The sequence below is a fragment of the Chiloscyllium plagiosum genome, unplaced genomic scaffold, assembly GCF_037043375.1.
Source record: "Chiloscyllium plagiosum isolate Xiang-an unplaced genomic scaffold, Cpla_swu_hap1 HiC_scaffold_39, whole genome shotgun sequence".
In the NCBI taxonomy this organism is placed as follows: domain Eukaryota; kingdom Metazoa; phylum Chordata; class Chondrichthyes; order Orectolobiformes; family Hemiscylliidae; genus Chiloscyllium; species Chiloscyllium plagiosum.
Genome location: NW_028270177.1, coordinates 30,981,669 through 31,005,492, shown reverse-complemented (window position 1 = coordinate 31,005,492; position 23,824 = coordinate 30,981,669). Strand labels below are relative to the sequence as shown.

The 23,824-nt window shown below is 44.0% G+C and overlaps 1 protein-coding gene across 2 annotated transcripts in view; it reads right to left on the bottom strand.

The window, feature by feature from the left end:
• The window catches only part of fkbp16 (FKBP prolyl isomerase 16), a 191,755-nt gene that overhangs the window by 57,446 nt on the left and 110,485 nt on the right, over window positions 1-23,824 (bottom strand). For both annotated transcript variants that reach the window (XM_087981241.1, XM_087981240.1), the window contains exon 4: window positions 230-447. In XM_087981241.1, the coding sequence (XP_087837367.1) occupies window positions 230-447 (218 nt within the window). The remainder of the gene's footprint in view (window positions 1-229; window positions 448-23,824) is intronic.

Sequence of the window (23,824 nt, the reverse complement as noted above, 5' to 3'; positions counted from 1 at the left end):
GAATATGGTGAATAACTTGTGCAAAGCAAGTCCCCACAATCAACAGTATTATGATGACCACATTACGTGTTTCATTGAGAGGTGGATATTGGCCACATTACTGGGGAGAATACCATCTGCTCTTCTTTCAATGATAATTAATCCACTCAATTCACTAAGCCAGATATTCCTACAATACCAGTCAGAGGACTGGCGAAAGGGGTTTTATAATTATTGAGTTGTGTCTTACATTCTGAGGAAATATTCAGGACATCCAAAGCCAAGTTGTATGATTTCACAGCACTGTGGTAGTCTTCCCTCTGGAAGTGGTAATTTCCACGCTCCCGTTTCTGTTTACAGATCCGAATGCAGTCCGAAACCGTCAGCGTTTTCAGGTCAGGAGCATTTCTGACATTGAGAAGCTGGACCTCGTATATTACTGTTGCATCTGCAGGGACATCAGGCTCTCTGACATGGAAGAGGAAAGAAAACATCATTGGTCATTCATCATCAACTATACCTGCGGTAAAGCGAATGTTTAACACCAGCTGTTTTACCAACATTGTCAGTTCTGTACAATGGAAATATTAAATGTAAGCAGTTGAGTGGGATAGCAGGGAGTACAGGCCAGTGACATTTTGGTATGAACCTGAGGCAAGAAAAGCCAGAGGTTACAGTGAATCCCAGGAACTCAATAGCCTGTGAAATCTTCTCTGGAAGCAAAGAGTATTAGGTGGCACGGTGGCTCAGTGGTTAGCACTGCTGCCTCACAGCACCAGGGACCCGGGTTCAATTCCCACCTTGGGCAACTGTCTGTGTGGAGTTTATACATTCTCCCTGCGCCTGTGTGGGTTTCTTCCAGGTGCTCTGGTTTCCTCCCACAGGTCATGTGAATTGGCCATGCTAAATTGCCTGTAGTGTTAGGTGCATTAGTCAGGGATGAATTTAGGGGAATTGGTCTGGGTGGGTTGCTCTTCGGAGGGATGGTGTAGATTTGTCAGGCCGAAGGGCCTATTTCCACACTGTAGTGTAGTGATTCTAGTGACAAAACGTGAATCTAGTCCTAGGGACATTGCACATCTTTAGCTTTACATTTTCAAATATTCAGGTAGAAATCAGGCTTCATTGTATCCCTTCTGCAAGTGTAACATAAAAAGCAACAATTTCACAGCAATGTCCAAAGTTTGCCACAAAGTGCCCAATCCTATACAGGCTTGGTCATTTTAACAGCGGCCCTACTTCAACCTAACAAAGGCTTTAGGCTCCATTCATAGGTAAATGATTTGACTTGGTGGCTGCATATGCCCCTTGAAATTGGAAAGGCATGATACTTCAGGCATTATACTGACTTTTCTCAGGATTCTTCGCTGGTCGGTGAGTTTATTTATCAGTGCTCTGATGTCAGGAGAAGCAGAAACATTCTCTAGACTCTACAGCCCAGGTCATGAGCTTGCCTCCCAGTCTTTGCCACCAGGGTATACCCTAAACCACTGCTGCTGAAGCAAGAAGCCTGATACTCGTTTCCTTAAAATTGTTGAGCTGTCAGTGAAGACATGACAGATGCTGGGCTTCACCAATTACCAGTCATAAACACACAACCTGATTTCCAACCAGCTTCAGACCTCCCAGTTGCTTTGTGGGGTCCAGATCAGACCCTAATGTCGGCCAAAGTGAATTTCAATTCAGTTCCTTTAATTTGAATGTTTTGTTTTCCCAGTGAATTTTATTTTGACAATCCAAGGCCTGTTATTGAAAAAATTGAGCTCTTTATTTGTTCAAGTGCACAATGTAACTTAAAGCCAACTGTAGTAAAATTCATGGAAAGCACTTTTTGATCATTCCAGCAGTTTGCCGAAGGATATTTATCACTCCTACTGTACAGCTCTGACATCTTTTCTGTTCCCTGTACACCATCCTGACTGCCCCTCTGATGGAGGTTTCTAAGTCTATACCAATTTTTACCAATTCGCAGCACCTTTGTCTTTCAGATATGCTCTCTTTGATATATGACTGAGACTGCCCAAGGTTATTTTATAGTTGCGCTTACAGTCAGTTGGAAATAAGGGCTTTTACCCCCCGCAGTATGATGGTCTCAGGGAGTGAAAGGGAACTAGATGCCTGACTATCTCAATGGCATTTTCTGAAGAAGTCTCTCAGGTACTAACATATTTAATGGACCAGCTGTCTGTGGTACTTTTAGGACTGAATACGGGCACTAAAATCTGCTAACAAATATAATAAAGATAATCTCTTACTCATAAACGGGGGTTAGGAATGACATCTAATTCCCCGAAACAGGCCCTGCTATTTTACCAACATTGTCAGTTCTGTACAATGGAAATATTAAATGATTTTTGTCATTTATGTATAATAGTGCAGATGTTAATATTTTACATCTCTTTTGAAAAACACTTGTCAGATAAGGAATGATAAATTAAATGTATTTTAGCATTGCATGCACTTGGAATTGTCCTTTATTGAAATTGTTGCAGAATAAATACCAGAAGTAAAAAATATTTGCAAGTGATGTTTATGGAAAACGTGGAGATAGTTTGGAGTCACTTTGTACACAGTGACAACATCTGACAGTCAAGAGTCTGTGCTTAGCTTCATTTACTATTGAATGGCTTTCTTGAAATCCAAATCTGCTTTGGACTATAATAAATATGACTAAAACACATCATATCATTTCAACAAAAAAAATCTGTCCCTCATGATTTCTGACTTTAAATCACCTCAGTCTAATTTCTCCACTAACCTATAAGATCATTCTTAAGATTATCTATAGATTTCCCTGGATGCTGAACACTTCTGTCAACTCTTTCTCTTTTAATGATATTTTGTTTTTGATTAAAGTAATTGTCAAAGGCTTTAAACAATTCTTTAGAAGTATCTAAAATTACTTTCACAACCTTGGTAAGCTACAGCATTTTCAGTTTGTTCAACCTCTAACTTTGTATCCATATTGCAAATTATTTTGTATCTTAAGTGCTGTTTTCTCCAAGATGTCCAACTCTGTTTTGTTTGGCCCATCTCTGAACATATCTATTAACATATGAATGAGGAGCAGAGGTAGACACTTGGGCTCCTCAAACTCACTCCACCACTTAGCAAGATCATAGCTTATCTGATAATGTCACATTCCCACCTGCTCCTATTAACCTGTCACCTGCTTACTTATCAAGAATCTATTTATCTCTGTTATAAAAATATTCAAGGAGTTTGCTTGAATGAGGAAGAAAATTGCAAAGACCCATGAGGCTCTATGAAAAAGAATTCTCCCCAAATCTGTCATAAATGAGTGCTAACTTATTTTTAAACAGCATTCCCAGTTCTAGATTTTCCCACACGAGGAAATGTCTTCCTACATGCACCATATCAAGATCTGTCAGGATCAATCAAATTAATTCTTACTCTTCTAAACTCACACAGATACAAGCCCAATCTTTCCACAGAAGCCAACCCACCCATTCTGAGCACTAGTCGAGAGTGTGGTGCTGGAAAAGCACAGCAGGTCAGGCGCATCTGAGGAGCAGGAAATTCCACATTTTGGATAGGTTTTTGCCCGAAACATCGATTCTCCTGCTCCTCGGATGCTGCCTGACCTCATGTGCTTTTCCAGCACCACACTCCCGACACTAGTCTCCAGCATCTGCAGGCCTCACTTTCGCCTGGGTATTAGTCCAGTAGACCTTCATTGAACTGCTTCTAAGCTGAACTGATTTACATCTTTGGTTAAAAAAAGGACTAATACTGTATACTCCGTGTGTGGTCTCGCCAGTACTCTGTATAGCTGAAACATAGCCTTCAATTACACAAGTAAACTGGAGAGTTGCAACCTTTTCTCACATCTCCCATTATTTTCCACCTAAATAAATGATAGCCATTTTCTCAGCGGCTTTACTGAGTGAATCCTACTGCCTGTAGCTTTAATAATAGCTTATGTTTCCTTCACAGCTTTCTCTGAATGATTCCCGCTGCCTGTGGTTTTGAAGAGTGTTTCCTGTCTCTAGCATAATTTTAATAATGGATCTCTTGCCTTTTCTATGGCTTTGATAAAGTCTTCTAACTTTCTTCTTCCACCATCTGCTTAGCTTTCAAATATGCCCCTTTGTCCCTTTAACTGTTTCTTTACAATGTCCACAAGTCTGTAACTACAGTTTAAATCTGTTTTGCTGTAGATGTGCCTCATGGTATCCATCCACTCTGGGGGAGGGGGAGGGGAGGCTCAATTTGAGCTGAAAGCACTTTTTCTTCAGTTCTAGTTTTCCCAGTCTGTAACTTAAAGCATTTCTAAAAACTATCCCTGACCCACCAGATGCTCTAACTGTACTCACACAACCTCTGATATATGTTCTTGACTGCAACCTGACTTGGGTCAGCTCCTACAGAGCACTGGCACCTGATGCAATTAGTAACTGCCTTGGAGTGACAAAGTCGAAAACTGTGGCATGTGACCCACATTTCCCATGGCTAACCCACCTAGCCTGCACACCATAGGTAATTTAGCATGGCCAATCCACCCTAACCTGGACATCTTTGTACTGTGGGCGAAAACCAGAGCAGCTGAAAGAAACCCATGCAGACACGGGGAGGATGTGCAAATGCCACACAGACGAACATTCCTGATGAAGGACTTATGCCCGAAACGTCGCTTCTCCTACTCCTCGGATGCTGCCTGATCCACTGTGCTTTTCCAGCACCACACGTTTTGACTCTGATCTCCAGCATCTGCAGTCTTCACTTTCTCCTGCCTTGGAGTAACCAATACATCAGCTCCAGAGAGCACCTAAATCCCATGTTGACCTCAGCACTGACCACCGGGAGACAGCTAGATTGAATCCACATTGCTCCCCATTGACCACAGTGTTGTCGGAGATTATTGTTTACAATGGGCATGGTTTGCTTCCACCATCCACTTTGAGGGTAAAGATCTATAGGGCCCTCTTGATCTGGGTGTGAGGAAAAGTATTTGTTACTCTAATGAAAGGAAGCTGTTGTCTTAGAATCATACAATCCCTATGGTACTGAAACAGACTGTGTGAGTTCACACTAACCTTCCAAAGAGCAAACCACCCAGACCCACCACGTCCCACCATTCCCTTGGCTAACCCACCTAGCCTGCACACCATGAGCAATTTAGCATGGCCAATCCATCCTAACCTGCACATCGTTGGACTGTGGGAGGAAACCAGAGCGCCTGTAAGAAACCCACACAGACACGGGGAGAATATGCAAGCTCCACATGGACACCCAAGCCTGGAATCAAACCTGGGTCCCTGGAGCTGTGAGGCAGCAGTGCTAACCACTGAGCCACTGTGCCACCCACTTAAGCAAGATGTAGTTTATTGTAGGTTAGCAACTAATTACAGGTTAAATAGATACAACATACATTGAATGGTTTCAAGGAGTCAGATTTAGTTCTCAGGGTTAAAGGGTATGAGGTGAAAGTGGGAGCAGGGTACTGAGATGGATGATCAGCCATGATCATATTGAATGGGGTAGCAGGCTCAAAGGGCCGAATTGCCTACTCCTGCTCCTGTTTCTACAGTGTTACAGAAACTATGAAGAGAACCTGGTGGTGGCTCTTACTTTTTATAGATCCGAAATTGTTCTTCCCCCACCTTGTCAAATAGCATCACCATAATGCTTAAAGCATTCCTCAGTATTAATTTCTTAAGACCTTTCAACTCTGACACAACTGACATCTTTTTATCCTCTTATTCTCTTCTTACTGAGAGCCCACCATTAAACATTTTTGTAAAGAAAATGTTGCTGTTTTGATGAGGCAATGGATGACAAGACTGGCATTATTGTCCATCCCCAACTCGTGTTGAGAATGTAGCAGGTGAGCCTTCTCCTTGTCTCAGTACTGTACACGTGGTGAAGCTCTACCAAAATGCTTCTCTCCTAATTTCCTTCTAGGAAAGGTGAGCATCATTGGCAAGGCAGTATTTATTGTCCATCCTTAATTGCTGTTGACAGCAATTAAAAGTCAACCACATAGCTGTACCCATAAGGAAGAAACGGAGTCACTTCTACAAGGCACCATGGTTTGACATTTATTCAATGTCACTGCAACATTGTGAGCTTGACTTGAAGTGCTTCACTGGTAAGGTTCAAGTGAAAGGGCATTGTTCAGATTGGAATTGCAGGAGAAGCTCAACAGGTTTGGCAGCATCTGTGGAGAGAAAGCAGAGTCAGAGTTGAATCCAAACACCCTCTTCAGAATTTTCTGGAGAAGGGTTACTGGAGCTGAACCGTAAACTCTGCATTCTCTCCACAGATGCTGCCAGACCTGCTGAGTGTCTACAGCAATTTCTGCTTTCGTTTCGGATTTCCAACATCCGCAGTTCTTTGTTTTGGCCTTTCAGATTGGATTTCTCCAAACTCTTATTCACGGTAACCAAGACCCTTTATCTGAAATCGTGTGGTTTCAATGAAATGGATTGGCTGTCTCTCTCTTAGAAAAAGGTTTCTCGGGGATTCCTAATGTTGCAATGGTAACGTTAGTCTAGTCATCTGTGACTTGATTGCAAATATTACTCCAATTTCATCAAGTTTGTATAAACAATGAACTAATTCAACAAAATATGCAGGTAGGCATATGTGTGTGTGTTTGTTAATAACAATGGCACAGGTCATAAAACGTTCATTGTAAGTTAATAGGCTGTATAAGGTTCAGTTACTTAACTTCTTTATAAACTACTGATTCTGGAAAGATCTTAATTTGCATTCTTTGCCTAATACCAAGTTGAGGGTATTTGCTGTTGTTTATGTTTTCTTATCTTTCACAAGGCTGTGAGAGTATAGAACATAATCCATATTCGGAATGCTGCCAAAAAGGCTGGAGAAATGCCGAAAGCATTGTTGATCTATTGACTGGAAAAGAGTAATATTCCACTCCATGATGACATGCCAAATGTTGGGTTTTGCTTCCAGGAAATTTGCAGACCCCTGCTACTTTGCCAACAGCAACCATTTCCACTTGCCACGCTGGACAGAGAATATCAACATTGTGCATCAACCTCACTTTGAGGAACAGCTCCTCATCTTTCAACTCAGCACTTCATAGCCATCTGGGCTCAACATTGAGATAAAGAAAAATAGATCATAACCCAAGTCCCTGCTTTGTTTTGTGTTTCTATGGTCATTTTCTCCCCCTTTTTCTCTCTGCTTCTGGAGAGAAGTTATTTTCCCGTTCACACCAGCTCCCGACATATCCTTTGTTTCTATTACAATTCCATCCAGTTTCTGTAACTTGAACCACGTTGCTATTTAATCTCTCCTGCCTACGCCCTATCACAGATCTTCCCTTTCATCCTTTTTCGCACCCTCATCTCCTTACACTTGCTTAAAGCCTATTACATTTACAATTACATCTTTAACTTACCCAAATTCTTATTAAAAATCACTGACCTGAAGTATTAACTCTATTTCTTTCTACACTCATGCTGCCCGATCCACTGTTTTTATCTCAGATTTTCAGCATCAGCAGTATTTTTCTGTTTTTAATCATTTGTGGGATGTGAGCATCACTGGCTGGGCCAGCATTTACTGCCCATCCCCCTAGTTGTCCTTGAGAAGGTGGGGTTGGTGAGCGGCCTTCTTGGACTGCTGCAGTCCGCATACTGTAGGTTGACCCTCAATGCCCTGAGGGAGGGAATTCCAGGATTTTGACCCAGCGACAGCAAAGGAATGGCAATATATTTCCACATCAGGATGGTGAGTGGCTTGGAGGGGAATGTGCAGGGGGTGGTATCTACCTTCTAGATGGAAAAGGGATGGCATGGTGGCTCAGTGGTTAGCACTGCTGCCTCACAGCACCAGGGACCCAGGTTCAATTCCAACCTTGGGTGACTGTCTGTGTGGAGTTTACCCATTCTTCCCGGATCTGCGTGGGTTTTCTCTGGGTGCTCTGGTTTCCTCCCACAATCCAAAGATGTGCAGGTCAGGTGAATTGGCCATGCTAAATTGCCCATAGTGGTAGATGCATTAGTCAGAGGGAAATGGGTCTGGGTGGGTTACTCTTCAGAGGATCGGTGTGCACTTGTTGGGCCAAATGGCCTGTTTCCACACTGTAGAGAATCTAATCTCAAGTGGTCTTGGGTTTGGAAAGTGCTATCTAAGGACCTTTGGTGAATTTCTGCAATGGATCTTGTAGATAGTACACACTGCTGCTGCTGTTTGTTGATATCACATGGAGCAAATTGAATTGGCCAAAGACAAGGTGTTAGTAATGCTGGGGACCATTGGAAGAAGCCGAGATGGATCATCCACTTGTACCTTATGGCTGAAGATTGCAGCGAATGCTTCAGCCTTATCGTTTGCATTGATGTGCTGGGGTCTTCTGTTATTGAGCTTGGGGATATTTGTGGACACTTCTCCTCCAGTATGTTGTTTTACTGTTCCCCCACCATTCATGACTGGATGTAGCAGGACTGAAGAGCTTAGATCTGATCTGTTGGTTGTGGGATTGCATAGTTCTGTGTATCATTTGCAGCTAATGCTGTTTGGTATGCGATTAGTCCTGTTTGGTGGCTTCACCAGGCTGACACCTCATTTTCAGAAATGCCTGGTGCTGCTAATGGCATACCCTCCTGCACTCTCCATTGAACCAGGGTTAATCCCTTGGCTTGCCTGTAATGATTGAGTGAGGAGCTATGCCGGGCTATGAGGTTGCAGGTTGTGCTGGAGTACTGTCTTGCTGGCAGGACAGGGCACATCCAGGGATGGTGATGGTAGTGTCTGGGACATTGTCTGTAAGGTATGATTCTGTGAGTATGGCTGTGTCAGGCTGTTGTTTGACTAATCTGTGAAACAGCTCTCCCAATGTAGGCACAAGTCCCCAGATGTTAGTACGCAGGACTTTGCAGGGTCGACAGGGCCGTTTCTGTCATTGTCTTTTGCGGTGCATAGATCAATGCCAGGTGGTCATCTTGTTTTGTTTCTTTGATGAGACTTTGTAACGATTGGTTCCACAGGTCGGCGCAACATCGAGGGCTGAAGGGCCTGTACTGTGCTGTAATGTTCTATGTTCTATTAATAGAACTGAGTGGCTTACTAGGCCATTTCATTGTGCAGTCGAGAGTCAACCACATTGTTGTGGGTCTGAAGTCACATGTAGGTCAGAAGTTGAGTCCATTTTGAGGGTACTTCAGAGCTCCACATCAGTGGTAGCTGTGCTCACACACCGATGGGGAAATTGAAGCCAAACGTTGTATTGGTTCAGGGATTAATGGTTCAGGGATCAGTGAACATCCACTGGAAATATATAGAATGGCAAAATTAGAATGATTGGCATTCAACAGTGATTTGACACCAGTGCTAAATAGTCGCTCAGAGCTCTAACAGTTGAATGTGAGTTCAGCAGCAGTAATAAATCTTTCATTTACATGCTATCTAAAACAATCATCAATTACTTACAGGTTAGTTGCTAATTGATTTTTGCTGTACATGACTCTGCATGTGATTGATTTGTGTACAGTTGTTTTTAATTGTGGAATGTCTACAGCGTAGCAGGTGCTGAAGACTTTTGTTTCTGACTTCAAAGCCTTCAGCACAAACCAGTTGTCCCCAGATATGGTTCACTATTAGCAATTCCCTTTGAATTACTGTGCAGCTGGGAGGATCAGCAAGTGCGGAACTATTACTTGCAAATTTAAAGACACAAAGCAGTTGCTTCCAGGTTTGGGTGGTCTGTCAAGATTCCAGTGGGCATCGAGTGTGTCGAAAAGAGGCCATAACGAGAGGTCAAGTTGCTGAAACAGGGAGTGGGAGTCGGGCTCTTGTGTGGAGGCCATATCCACAAAGGGTCCTCAGGAGAGCAATTCCACAACATGGATCTGAGTGAGAAGCAATGTGTGAGATCTCGGTTCGATCAGCCTCAGTGTGAAATCTGCCACTCAGTGCCAACACAACTGCTACCTCCCAACAGGGTGAGGGCTACATTGCCCATGACACTGGAGACAACAATGGGATATTGTCGTGGCTGGAGATATTTGCAACGTCTTATAGTTTGATGTCCAGCTGTTGCATACAGCGCATCATCAAGGCTCTCTATTCACAGACAATTAACCACAATTCATTCTCTGTTAGAGAGAGAACCAGGTAGAGCTAGCAAGTGGCTTCACTAGGATTGTAGCTTTCCTATAGTGCAGGGTATTAATGATTGAGTCCAATGTGCAGGCTGCTGTTAACCCCTTCCTATATCAGATGTGCATATCCCTCAATATTATCTGGTATGTGACCGCAAGCAGTGTATCTTTGCCTGTTATCCTGGTAGCATTCGTGGTGCTTTCATTCTGCATCACAAAGCATTCTGAGGAATCACTTTGATGTCTCCAAATGCTAATGCTATCCCTTTGATTTCACTTCTGCACACACTGCTACACATCCCCAACTTTCAACTCTTTCAAAATCCCACCGAGCTCAAACAACTCACCCCTAAACCTTCTACATTCCTGGGAACACAAGCCTAGTTTATGTAATCTCTCCTCACAACTTACAAGAATAATAGAGAGGAGGAAAAAACACACAGTTCTGGCTAGACCACATTTGGAGTACTGTATACTCATACCAGCCAATGCACATTCTAAAAGATTTGAAGAAATTGCAGCACAGATTCACTAGAATGTTACTCGGATTCAAGAGGGTCAGTTAGCTCAGTTGGCTGGATAGCTGGCTTGCAATGCAGCAAAGGTTCAATTCGTCCTGAGGTTTCCATGAAAGGTTATCCTTCTCACCCTCTCCCCTCACATACTGCCCCCCCCCCCCCCCAGGTTAAACCATCACCAGTCATCCCTCTTTAATAATAGAGTGGTCCTATGCTCTGCTAGGGTTATGGCAACTTTACCTTTTACTCAGGTTCCAAGAGTATTGAGGACATTAGAAATTTGTAGTTTTAATTCACCACAGTTTCCCTTTCCCAGATAACGCAGAACAGGGTGCGAGGGGAGGTGACTGCAGGCTATAACAGGAATCAAATTTTCAGAATTCTAATTCAACTAGAAGAATGCAGATGTAAGTTAAAATTGATGAGGTTGAGCTAAAAGAGGGAAACTCTTGCTCTACAAAGCACTGAGGTTCTCTGGTTGTGTGTTTATACCTTACACTAGAAAGGTGTCATTTTGGATTTTATGTGCCTCACTGAACTTATTTTAGCAGGGTGGGTGGTGGTATGTAACGTAGTCAACCATTTACACACCCATCCATGAGCTGAGCCCATAGTATACTGGGCACTGAAACTGACCGTATAAATGTCAACAATGCTTGTTAACAAACCCGCCATTCAGGATCAAATGCTACCATTGCTTCTGTCCGACTGCCTTGGTGGGAGTGAGTAAGCTGAGACAGAGTGGGAAAGAGTGGCTCGACACCTCTTTAGCAGTTTACATCAGGAACATACCCAGGGCAAAAATGTCATGCCTCCTTCCTTCTGGGCTGCTTGTCCTCCACCACCTGATGCCACCTTCACCACCTCACTCCCTCCCCATTTCCCTCCCCCACACTGGACTCTCGTAATACCCGCTCACTCTAAAACCTTGGGATGTAATGGCTGAGGGCTGCCCTGATCACATTTGTCACTTGCCCTACAGTCCTGGCAGTAGCCTCCAGCTCTGGCACTGCTGAGAGTGCTACAGCAGCCAACAATCAGACTGGTCACTGAAGGGTGGGAATCCCATCCCACCCACCCTCAGCCACTTTCATCTGGTCGCCGGGTGTTATGGCTGTGGGTGAGTTCCTTCCAGTGGAGTCAACTTCCAGCCAACTGAAGTGGGGCTGGGGTAAGGTTGATGTGAGCTATCCAACTCCAACTTCTATAAAATGCATCCTGTTTCACCTGATCTCGTCTTCAGGATGCTCCCTGACTCACTGTATATTTCAAAATTTATCTGCCACAGTTAATCTTTTCATCATTTGTGTATTTTGCCTTTTTGCTTCATTTATTTTTACGTCATTCTTCTCAGTGACATAATCCACTGGAATCTTTTTAATCTAATCGATCTAAAAGGAAGAGGTAGATTCCTTTCAATGCTGTTAGATACTGGCAATAGAGATTCCTATCCATTGACTTGCAGAATAACATTGGACAGAGAGTACAAGTAGGTGTCAAACCTGAAAGCACATTGATTTTGACTGAACCCACTTGTGGGGACAATGTCAATAATGGCGACACATTAATCTTGAATAAATACATCCAAGTCTACTTTAACCTAGTTAATTGTCATGTGATGGTTTATTTATGGCTACATTAAAATAGTTCATAATTAGAATTATTTATCAAGAGTTTTTAAAACAGCAGGTACCTTTCATTGAGAAATAAGACAACTATGGCCCAGTGTTTGTTACAAGTTTTAGAGTAGAGGCAGACAGCATGATATTTACTGGCAAAGGGCAGATATAAATGAATACTTATAATCTCCCAAAAAATCAGGTCAGAAGGTATCATTGACAACTGATGCCATTAGAAATTTGAAATACAGGCACTCATTGTCTGAAGCAAGAAATTATGTAAGCATACATATTGAGGGCAATGATTTTGGCACAGTGACTTTGAGAGATAAAAGATCTTTCTTGTCGTGACATATTTATCACATTAATGTAGGTATATTACCCATCAAAGAGAAAATAAAAAGGCATGGACTGACCTTTGCAGTGTGATGGCCAAACAATGCAAACTCACTCAGAACAATACGTTGGAAACTGAGAGGTGTGAACCATAGTTCAGCAATCAAAGAAACATTCATTGAAGTGGATTTACCTGAACAGACTCTACTGACCCCCATCACAGCAGACTCCGAAAAAAATTACCTGGGAAATTGAAGATTCCCAACTGCCTCACATCTGGAATGTCTGAAAGTCTCTATTTGAATCTGATGAAATTAGATAAATAGTTACTCAGGAAAGTTAAAAATCACACGACAGCAGGTTATAGTCCAACAGGTTCATTTGGAAGCACTAGCTTTCGGAGCGCTGCTCCTTCATCAGGTGGTTGTGGAGAGTAAGATCATAGGACACAGAATTTATGTGAAAAGTTTACAGTGTGATGCAACTCAAATGACTTATTGAAAAAGACCTGGATTGTTTCTGAAGTCTCTCATCTTTCAGAATGACCATGTTGATTTCAGTTCTTTCATATGTTAAATTGTTAAAATTCACTTGAGAATGTAACTTGAAAAAAGGATCTGGGATTTACATATTAAAGAACTGAAACTAACATGGTCATTCTAAAAGATGAGAGACTGAACAAACAATCCAGGTCTTTTTCAAATTATAATTTCAGTTACATCACACTGTAAACTTTTGCTATAAATTCTGTGTCTTACGATCATATACTTCACAACCACCTGATGAAGGATCAGCACTCCAAAAGCTAGTGCTTCCAAATAAAACTGTTGGACTATAACCTGGTGTTGTGTGATTATTAACTTTTTACACCCTAGTCCAACACCTGCACCTCCACATCATGAAAAGTTACACCATTAAAACCCCAATCTTAGTCCAGTGTAACTATTCAACTGACCCCATGCACTCATCAGACACCAGCAACTACACTTACCCCAGACCCCTGACATGCACACCACCCCCACCCCCCAGAATGTGAACTGACCCTGCCAGAATACAAAATTCACAGCCCGCACCAGACACCCACCTTCTCCCCCACTACCTTCAGCATCTGCTCCGGATCCAACCCAACAAGGAACTAACACCCTTTCACCCCCCTCAGCCCCAGATCCAACCTGGGACTTGAGCACCCTGTTCCTTCTCTGGTTCATAACCTCTTCATCTTCAGGAGCTGATGTCCTTTTCATCCACTCCCAGCTCACCACCCACTTCCCTCATCCTCCCCATGCCCTACTCCTAACGTGGCCCTCACATCCCCTCACTGCTACATCCACCTCCCTCCTCCTTGGGCCTGTGTCCCAACTTTCTCCACCTCTGCAGGGCTCAATTTCCCTCATCCTCCCCAACTTAAACACTTTCCTGGCCCCCTTGCAACCTTACACCTGGTGTCATACCCACCTAATACCAGAGAGATTCAGTGTGGTTTTGGAAAGGATTGAGGAACTACTGATATGGTAGTTGCAATTAACTCTAAGAGACATGCCAAGAACAAGTTGAGCAGACACATTCTACACCATGTTTGTTGACATGACTAAAGCTTGAGACACAGTGGGCCAGGAGGCCTCTGGAAATTTAGCTGTTGAGGTTGTGCAGGGCATGGTCGAAGACTCTTCTGGAGAACTGTGTCCAGTTCTGGTCTCCCTGTTATAGGAAGGATATTATTCAGCCTCCCCATGACAACCATCCTGGCATCAGAATCAGATATCACATTGACAAGAAACTCCTCAATCTGTGATGATTCCAGGCAAAGACCATGGTCTCCAAGGACATCCAACACAATTTCCAATTTGCTGATGACTGTGAACTAGTTGTGGGTTCAGAGCAGGACACACAACATAGTGTGGACTTGTCTTTCAAAGCTTTACAATCAACATGAAGAAAACTGATATAAGGTACCAGCCCTTCTCCAGGAGAGTCCTATCTTGAATCCAAAGTTTCAGTCCATGACCAGAACCTGTTAGAGATGGATAAACTTAAATATTTTAGGAGGGCATTCTCTCAAACTGTCTGTATTGACAATAAGACATGACCTGGAACTAATATAGCAAGTTTAACGTTTGGCAGCTTTCAAACAGCAGTTTGGGAAGGAAGCTGAGCAAGTCTGCCAACAATCTGAAAGTCTATGCAGTAATAAAGCTACCCAATCTGCCTGATACATGTAAGATGTGGACTGTGTAGCCATATTACTCCCAGAAGCTTAACCCCTTTTATCTGAGTTCTTTGGAAACTTCCAACAATCAGATGGTTAGACAGAATACCAGTCACTGAGGTGCCAGTCTGAGATAGTCATAACTGAGTTGGACTGGTCATGTCAGCAAAATGCCTGACCTTGCTGAAGTGTACCTTCCATCCAGTCTGAGGTAGGCACTTCTGAAGGTCAAAGGAAGCTCTACATGGTCACTGTCTGAAGGTTTCACTTAGGAGCTTTGATAATTAGTGCTGGGAGAAACTTGCCCAGGATCTCTGCAGTTGTGCAACCAATAAAAACAAACTCCTTTGAAAGCCAATGCATATTGGAAGCAGTGATGAGAGGAGACCCTGAGAAAGCAACTTATCCAAAACTCAATACTCGAGTATCCTGTCCTACTGGCATCAGAACCTTCCAGGCACTGATTGATTGATTGATTGATTGATTGTTTTGTTTTATTGTCGTGTGTACCAAAGTACAGTGAAAAGTATTGTTTGTGAGCAGTACAGGCAGATCATAGTAAGCAAGGACATACTGATCATAAAGTGAAAAAAGTTTGGACAGTGGAAGGCATACAGATTACACTGCACAGGGCATTCACTAGGCAAGATCCACACTAGCATTATTTGAAGTTAGAGAGTCCGTTTAGCGGTCTAATCCTGGCAGGGAAGAGAGTCTTCCCAAACCTGTTGGTGCGTGTGTTCTGTATCTTCCTGCCCAATGGAAGAGGTTGTAGGAGAGCATTACCAGTGTCTTTAATGATGTTGGCAACCTTTCCATGGCAACAAGACATGTAAATGGAGTCTATGGCTGGGAAGTTGACTTCTGCGATGGTCTGGCCTGTGCACATAACCTTCTTAACATTTTTACGGTCCTGGGCAGAGCAGTTGCCATACCAGGCCATTATGTACCTGGATAGTATGCTCTCAATGGTGCATCAGTACGGACATGTTCAATTTCCTGAGCTGAAAATGTGTTGCTGGTGAAGCACAGCAGGTCAGGCAGCATCCAAGGAACAGGAGAATCGACGTTTCGGGCATAAGCCTGATGAAGGGCTTATGCCCGAAACGTCGATTCTCCTGTTCCTTGGATGCCGCCTGACCTGCTGTGCTTTACCAGCAACACATTTTCAGCTCTGATCTCCAGCATCTGCAGACCTCACTTTCTCCTCGACAATTTCCTGAGCTGCCTGACGAAGAAGAGATGTTGTTGTGCCTTCTTGACCGTTGCATCTACGTGGGAAGACCAGGACAGGTTGTTGGTTTCCATCACTCCTGGGAACTTAATGCTCTCCACCCTCTCAATCTTTGCTCCATTGATGTAGATGGAGGCGCTTTCTCCTTCCTGTAGTAAGTGATCAGTTCTGTAGTTTTGCCGACATTGAGAGAGAGGTTGTTCTCATTGCATCACGTCACCAAGCCCTCTGTCTCCTTTCTGTATCCTGACTCATTGTTGTTTGATATCCATCCTACTGCGGTGATGTCATCAGCAAACTTCAGAATTTGGCAGCACAGTCATGGGTGTCCAGGGAGTACAGCAGGGGGATGCTGTAATGTTGAGTGTTATTGTGGAGGAGGTGCAGTTGTCAGCCTTCACTGATTGTGGTCTGTGGGTCAGAAAGCTGAGGATCCAGATGCAGACAGAAGAGTTGAGACCTAGGTCTGAAAGGAATGATGGTGTTGAAGACGGAGCTGTAGTCGACGAGCAGAAGTCTGACATTGGTGGCCTTGTTATCCAGATGTTAAGGTTAGGGTTAGGGAAATGGTGTCCACTGTGGACCTGTTACATCAGTAGGCAAATTGCAGGGGTTCGGGGCAGGCTGGGAGACTAAAGTTGATGTGGACCATGACCAGCCTCTCAAAGCATTTTATGATTATGGAGGTCAGAACCACAGTGTGGTAGTCATTAAGGCACGTTGCATTTGCTTCCTTAGGGGACGGGGATGATGGTGGTCTTCTTGAAGCAGGTGGGCACTTTGGCTAGTAGGTGGGAGAGGCTGAAGATGTCGGTGAATGCCTCTGCCAACTGGTCCACACGGGATCTAAGCACACAGCCAGGGCTCCGTCCGGGCCTGGTCACTTTCCTTGGGTTGTCTCCCCCAGGAAGACCAATCTGACGTCTGTGGCGGTGGCTGAGGGAACAGGTGTGTCCAGGGCTCACCGCAACTGCTGGCATTCAGCTCGAACCGAGCATAGAAAGCATTAAGCACAGCAGGAGGGATGTGTCTCTGTCTGCTCTCTTACTCGGCTTCATTTTGTATCCCATTATGTTGTTTAGGCCTTGCCACAGGCAGTGAGAGTCTGTTTGGTTGGTTTGGCCCTGGAACTTGTCAGGTACAGCCTCTTGACATCCTTAATGACTTTGTAGAGGTCATACCTGGATTTTCTGTCTAGCTCTGGGTCATCCGACTTGAATATGCACGCCAGGTCTTCGATAGGGAGTGGATTTCTCGGTTCATTCAAGGTTTCTAGTTGGGGAGCACTCAGATTGAATTTTTTGGCAAGTAGTCCTCCATGCATTTGCTAATGAGATCCATGATGTTGGTAGTATACTCATCCAGGTTTTCCATTGAGTATTCGAATACAATCCAGTCCACCGATTCCAAGCAGTCTTTATAGTTAACTATGCAGTCACAGAACCCACTCAAATAGCTCTGATGATGAACGTGGTCACCTTAATTTCAACGGATGACGAAGAAAGAAAAGAGAAAGAGATGCAGAGAGAGAGGGAGAAAGTTAGAGTGTGAGAGAGAGAGAGATGGAAAACAGGAGAGGCTTAGAGAGAACATCACAGTGTTTAAGCTCTAGGCATCCAAAGGTATGGCCACCAAGAGATGAGGGAAGTCAGGGATTGGCGCTAAAGTCCAAATGTTGAGGAATTAGGAGATCTCAGAGGGTTATAGGGTTGAAGGAAGTTACTGTTAAATGAAGAGACAAAGGGATGGAGAAATCTGATGATAATTTTAAGTTCAAGATCAGCCAACAGGAAGCCAATGTAGGTCAATGAGCTCAGAAGTGATAGAGAAACAAAATTTAGTATGAATTAGGGTACAAGCAACAGAGTTTTAGTTAATTTACCTCTCCCTCTTTAAAGAGGTTCCCAAACATTAAAATTATACACATGCCATTGTAAATCTGGAGGGACCTCTCGGTTCCACGATTGGTCAAATAAACAGTGATTCAGCAAGATTTAACATTTTATATAGATGCTGGACATAGGTTAAAGAGCAATACAAGGGTTAAGCACCTCTGCGTACTCTGGAAAAGCTGTGCATTTTAGTTTAAAACACAAACAACTTTTACAGGTCTCTTAACAAACAGAACAGCCATAATAGCAAAATTAATCCAATAAAATGAAATTAAATGATAAATAGACATAAAATTAAGCCAATGATATTTCCTGGGAATTGACTTGTTTTGCATGTCTTTATCTCTAGGGACAACCAGTTTCCAAGGTCAATTTAGGATACTTTAATAATGTCATCTCTTACTTAGTTAATTCATAGTATGAACAGGGCATTGTTTGCTAATTCCTTTCAATTAGTTCAGGAATGCAGTTTTTTAGCAGAGTTAGATCCCATTATAAACAAAATTGTTAATTTGCTCCTAGAAGCCATTTCGTTATGTTACTTTATGTTACTTATATTAAGAAGCCATTTTGTCGTTAGTAAAGGCATGCATTAAATGGTTGCTCCTGACAACAGCCTAAATCCAGATTTTAGATCCTCACCATTGCAATATCATTCCAACATTTTAAAATGGTGTTCCTTCAACATGCAATGGTCTTTTTTGATCTGGTAGCCGAATCTAATTTTTCAACTCGTATCATGTATTCAACATGTTGAAGCAGACATTGGTTAGATTTCACTCCCTGCAGGTGGATTTTGCGACAAAGTGAATTGAATTTTTCATATTGTCAGCAACATGCTAGTACCAGCAATATCTACTGAATTCAAATGATAATTTTGCTGCTCTTATATTCAGTGCTCTGAACTGTAAATTCAAATTAAACTAATTATGTTGAGAAGCGTAAAATTAAACAAAATGTGACATATTCCAGCTATTGACCAAAGTCTGTGTTAGCAGGCCTTACAACTTCAAACAAACTCCAGAGTTGTGACACTCTGCACTAAAGTCGCTCTTATCTCCTGGTGTAACTTTCCTTTTTACATTTCTCCTCTTTGGTTTTGATCAGGCCCACTCAGGTCGACGAGAAGAAGGAAGAAATATTCCAGTGTTTTGAGTGAAAAATTCCCCTCAAACAGCACCACCAAAAGCAGACTAACTGATTGCTTGTTCAACTGCCATTTATAGGATCTTCCTTGACACAAACATGGCTGCCATCTGGCAGGAATGACAACAGTGATCCATTTTCAGAGCATTTTGGGATATCCTGAGGAAATGAAAGACACCTTCTTCATTTTATTTCTTTCCTTCAGCTCAGGCATAATTCTTCCACACAATCACATTGACACAGAAAGACAAACACATCCTCAGGGACACTCATTCAAACAGACGGATGTTGAATTTGCTTCACAGTCTTGGGCACCTGAAAAATCACTGCAAAGGCAAGGAGATACCAAGAATGACATCGCCTGCACAAATCCAGCCAAGCGTGACTTCTCTTGCCTCTCATTGGGGTTCACAACGACAATGACCAATGTGGAAATGGGTTAACCAACGTGGTGGTGAACATCTCAGGATGCTATTGTGTTCCTTGGAGACATTGATCCATGTTTCTACATTCTGTTCCAAATGGGAACATAAATTAATATCTCCCGAACCCCATCCCTACTCCATCTCAGCCCCCCGTGGTAGTTTTTGTGTTGTGGCATTGATACCAAGCAATAAGGTTCGGATTGTATAAGACTGACAGCCAGAGGAAACATTACCTGAAGCAATATTTTGCAGGTGGAAATCACTCCCAGAAATAAAGCAGCTAGGCCAAAGGTTCAGGACGGCAAAAGTCTTGATTTCTACTACGATGCTTGCTCATTATTACTGTGGGGTTGGAGCCTTGGAAACTCATTCTCTTTGACATATTGAAACATGTTGGTTGTGTTACTATCTCCTACTACTGGAATCCAACTAACAAACAATAATAATTGGCATCACAGGAATCACTCCAGTAATGATTACTTATCTGCCATAGGCCAGTTAGCTATGCTCCACTTTGAAAGAACACCTCTGGCCATTGTGCAAGCATGACCCACCCTTCCCTTAGCCAGTCATTTTAACACAGCATCCTGCTCACATGCCCACTTGTCACGGCATGCTGCAGGGTTCCAGAGAACCACAGTTCAAACTGGAGGAATAACATCTCATCTTCAGACTAGGCACTGGACAGGTTTCTGATATTGAGTTCAACACCTTCAGATTGTGAACCCATTCCCATTCCTTCCCTTTCTTTTAGCTTGACTTGTTACATTCCCTGTCACCATGTCCCCTTTCCCCACCCCAATGGGGCTGTCTGTTCTTTCCAGTCTGGCAGTTAGACCCACCATTGTTCTGCCATTCTCACATTCCAGTCATCAATGTGGACTTCACCAGTTTCCTCATTTCCTCTCCTCCCACCTTACCTTAGTTCCAACCTTCCAGCTCAGCACTGTCCTCATGACCTGTCCTACCTGCCAATCTCCCTTCCCACCTATCCACTCCACCCTCCCCTCTGACCTATCACCTCCATCCCAACATTTTTTCTCCCTCAGCATCTACACGGCACCACTCCCCACCTCTTCCTCCGCTACATTGATGACTGCATCGGCGCCACCTCATGCTCCCGTGAGGAGGTTGAGCAGTTCATCAACTTCACCAACATATTCCACCCTGACCTTAAATTCACCTGGACCATCTCTGACACCTCCCTCCCCTTCCTGGACCTCTCCATCTTAATTAATGACGACCGACTTGACACCGACACGTTTTACAAACCCACCGACTCCCACAGCTACCTGGATTACACCTCTTCCCACCCTACCTCCTACAAAAATGCCATCCCATATTCCCAATTCCTCTGCCTCCGCCATATCTGCTCCCAGGAGGACCAGTTCCACCACAGAACACACCAGATGGCCTCCTTCTTTAAAGATCGCAATTTCCCTTCCCACGTGGTTAAAGATGCCCTCCAACGCATCTCATCCACATCCTGCACCTCTGCCCTCAAACCCCACCCCTCTAACCGTAACAAGGACAGAACCCCCCTGGTCCTCACCCTCCACCCTACCAACCTTTGCATTAACCATATCATCCGCCACCTCCAAACGGACCCCAGCACCAGGGATATATTTCCCTCCCCACCCCTTTCCTCCTTCCGCAAAGACCGTTCCCTCCGTGACAACCTGGTTAGGTCCATGCCCCCCAACAACTCACCCTCCCATCCTGGCACCCTCCCCTGCCACCGCAGGAATTGCAAAACCTGCGCCCACACCTCCTCCCTCACCTCCATCCAAGGCCCCAAAGGAGCCTTCCACATCCATCAAAGTTTCACCTGTACATCCACCAATGTCATTTATTGTATCCGTTGCTCCCGATGCGGTCTCCTCTACTTTGGGGAGACTGGGCACCTCCTAGCAGAGCGCTTTAGGGAACATCTCCGGGACACCCGCACCAATCAACAAAATTCCCCTGTGGCCCAACATTTCAACTCCCCCTCCCACTCTGCCGAGGACATGCAGGTCCTGGGCCTCCTCCACCACCATTCCCTCACCCCCTGACGCCTGGAGGAAGAACGCCTCATCTTCCGCCTTGGAACACTTCAACCCCAGGGCATCAATGTGGACTTCACCAGTTTCCTCATTTCCCCTCCTCCCACCTTACCTTAGTTCCAACCTTCCAGCTCAGCACTGTCCTCATGACCTGTCCTACCTGCCAATCTCCCTTCCCACCTATCCACTCCACCCTCCCCTCTGACCTATCACCTCCATCCCCACCCCCATTCACCTATTGTACTCCTTGCTACCTTCTTCCCAACCCCATCCCCACCAGCCACACCCCCCCCTCCCCATTTATCTGTCCACCCTCGAGGCTTCCTGCCTCTATTCCTGATGAAGAGCTTTTGCCCGAAACGTCGACTCTCCTGCTCCTCAGATGCTGCCTGACCTGCTGTGCTTTTCCAGCACCACTCTGATCTAAACTCCGGTTTCCAGCATCTGCAGTCCTCACTTTTGCCTACCCCAACTACCCCCTCAACTATAGCATAAATGTTGCCCCCTCCACACTTACCTTAGTTCCACCACAGAACACACCAGATGGCCTCCTTCTTTAGAGATCGCAATTTCCCTTCCCACGTGGTTAAAGATGCCCTCCAACGCATCTCATCCACATCCTGCACCTCTGCCCTCAAACCCCACCCCTCCAACCGTAACAAGGACAGAACCCCCCTGGTCCTCACCTTCCACCCTACCAACCTTTGCATTAACCATATCATCCGCCACCTCCAAACGGACCCCAGCACCAGGGATATATTTCCCTCCCCACCCCTTTCCTCCTTCCGCAAAGACCGTTCCCTCCGTGACAACCTGGTTAGGTCCATGCCCCCCAACAACCCACCACTCTGATCTAAACTCTGGTTTCCAGCATCTGCAGTCCTCACTTTTGCCTACCCCAACTACCCCCTCAACTATAGCATAAATGTTGCCCCCTCCACACTTCACTTCGTCTCTGACGAAGTCTTCTAGACTCGAAATGTTAATTTACCCTCTCTCCATGGATGCTGCCTGACCTGCTGTGACCTCCAGCATTTGTGGTTTTCCGGTCCAGATATTTAGTTTGTGGCTAAGGTTAACCCACAAGCAAAAACAAAAATAGAAACTGCTGGGGAAAAAAAAACTCTGCAGGTTTGTCAGCATCTACAGAGAGAAAACAGAGTTAACATTTCCTCTCCAGTGAAACTTCCTCAGAACTCCACAACACTTGGTTTGATCACCATTCACTGTGAGGTGGACTTGAAGCCTGTCTCATTAAACAAGAACTACAATGGGCTCTTGCAGCACAGTGGTAATGTCTCTACCTCTGAGTAAGAAGATCTAGGTTCAAGTCTCAACTTTCCTGAAAAGTATATCATAGTATGTCTGAAAAGGTTGATTTATAAATATATATCATAGGCTTAATGCCTGGCCAAAAAAAACGTATGTAGTGGTACGGGTATGGAATGAGCTGCGAGAGGAAGTGGTGGAGGCTGGTACAATTTCAAGATTTAAAAGGCATCTGGATGGGTATATGAATAGGAAGGGTTTGGAGGGATATGGGCCGGGTGCTGGCAGGTGGGACGAAATTGGGTTGGGATATCTAGTCGGCATGGACGGGTTGGACCGAAGGGTGTGTTTCCATGCTGTACATCTCTAAGACTCTCTATGATTCTATGTACCTGCTGTCCCTCCCTAATGTCTATTGACCAACTGGGTGATACGATATAAAACAAGAGTTCCCACATCACCTTAGGGCTACAGCATTTTAACGAAAGTGAATTACTGATATAGTTTAAATAGGTGGCAAGTAAAGTTCCAGCTGAGTAAAATATGCGTTTTCTTTTCATCTCAAAGGGCTGTGTGCTTCGGGGCAAAGGTGGAATCTCACAACTAAAGCAGCATCTATTGTCATGACTGCTAACTGCATGTCCCTTCCTATGTTGGGCCTAATTAATTATTCACAGCAAAACAAACAATTCTGAGTGGCGATAATGGTTCTTGCAGCCTTTAAAAATTTATAGAACAGTACATAATTTTAAAATTTAAAACCAGTTTTTAGATCTATATGCAGCAAGTAGAATATCTGCCAGAGAGAACGTAAGTTCAACTCTGCTGTACTCAGTGGAAATGTGGGTAACTGTGACTGCACTGGAGAGGGTATAGTGAAGATTTACCAGGATGCTGCCTGGAGTTATGAAGAGAGTTTGGGTAAGCTGGTGTTGTTTCCCTTGGAGTTTGTGGGGGTGTCATCACCAAGATCTTTAAAATATTGAGGGGCTAATAGATAGAGTGGACAGGAAGAAACATTTCCCATTGTTGGAGAGATAGATTACCTACAGCGTGGA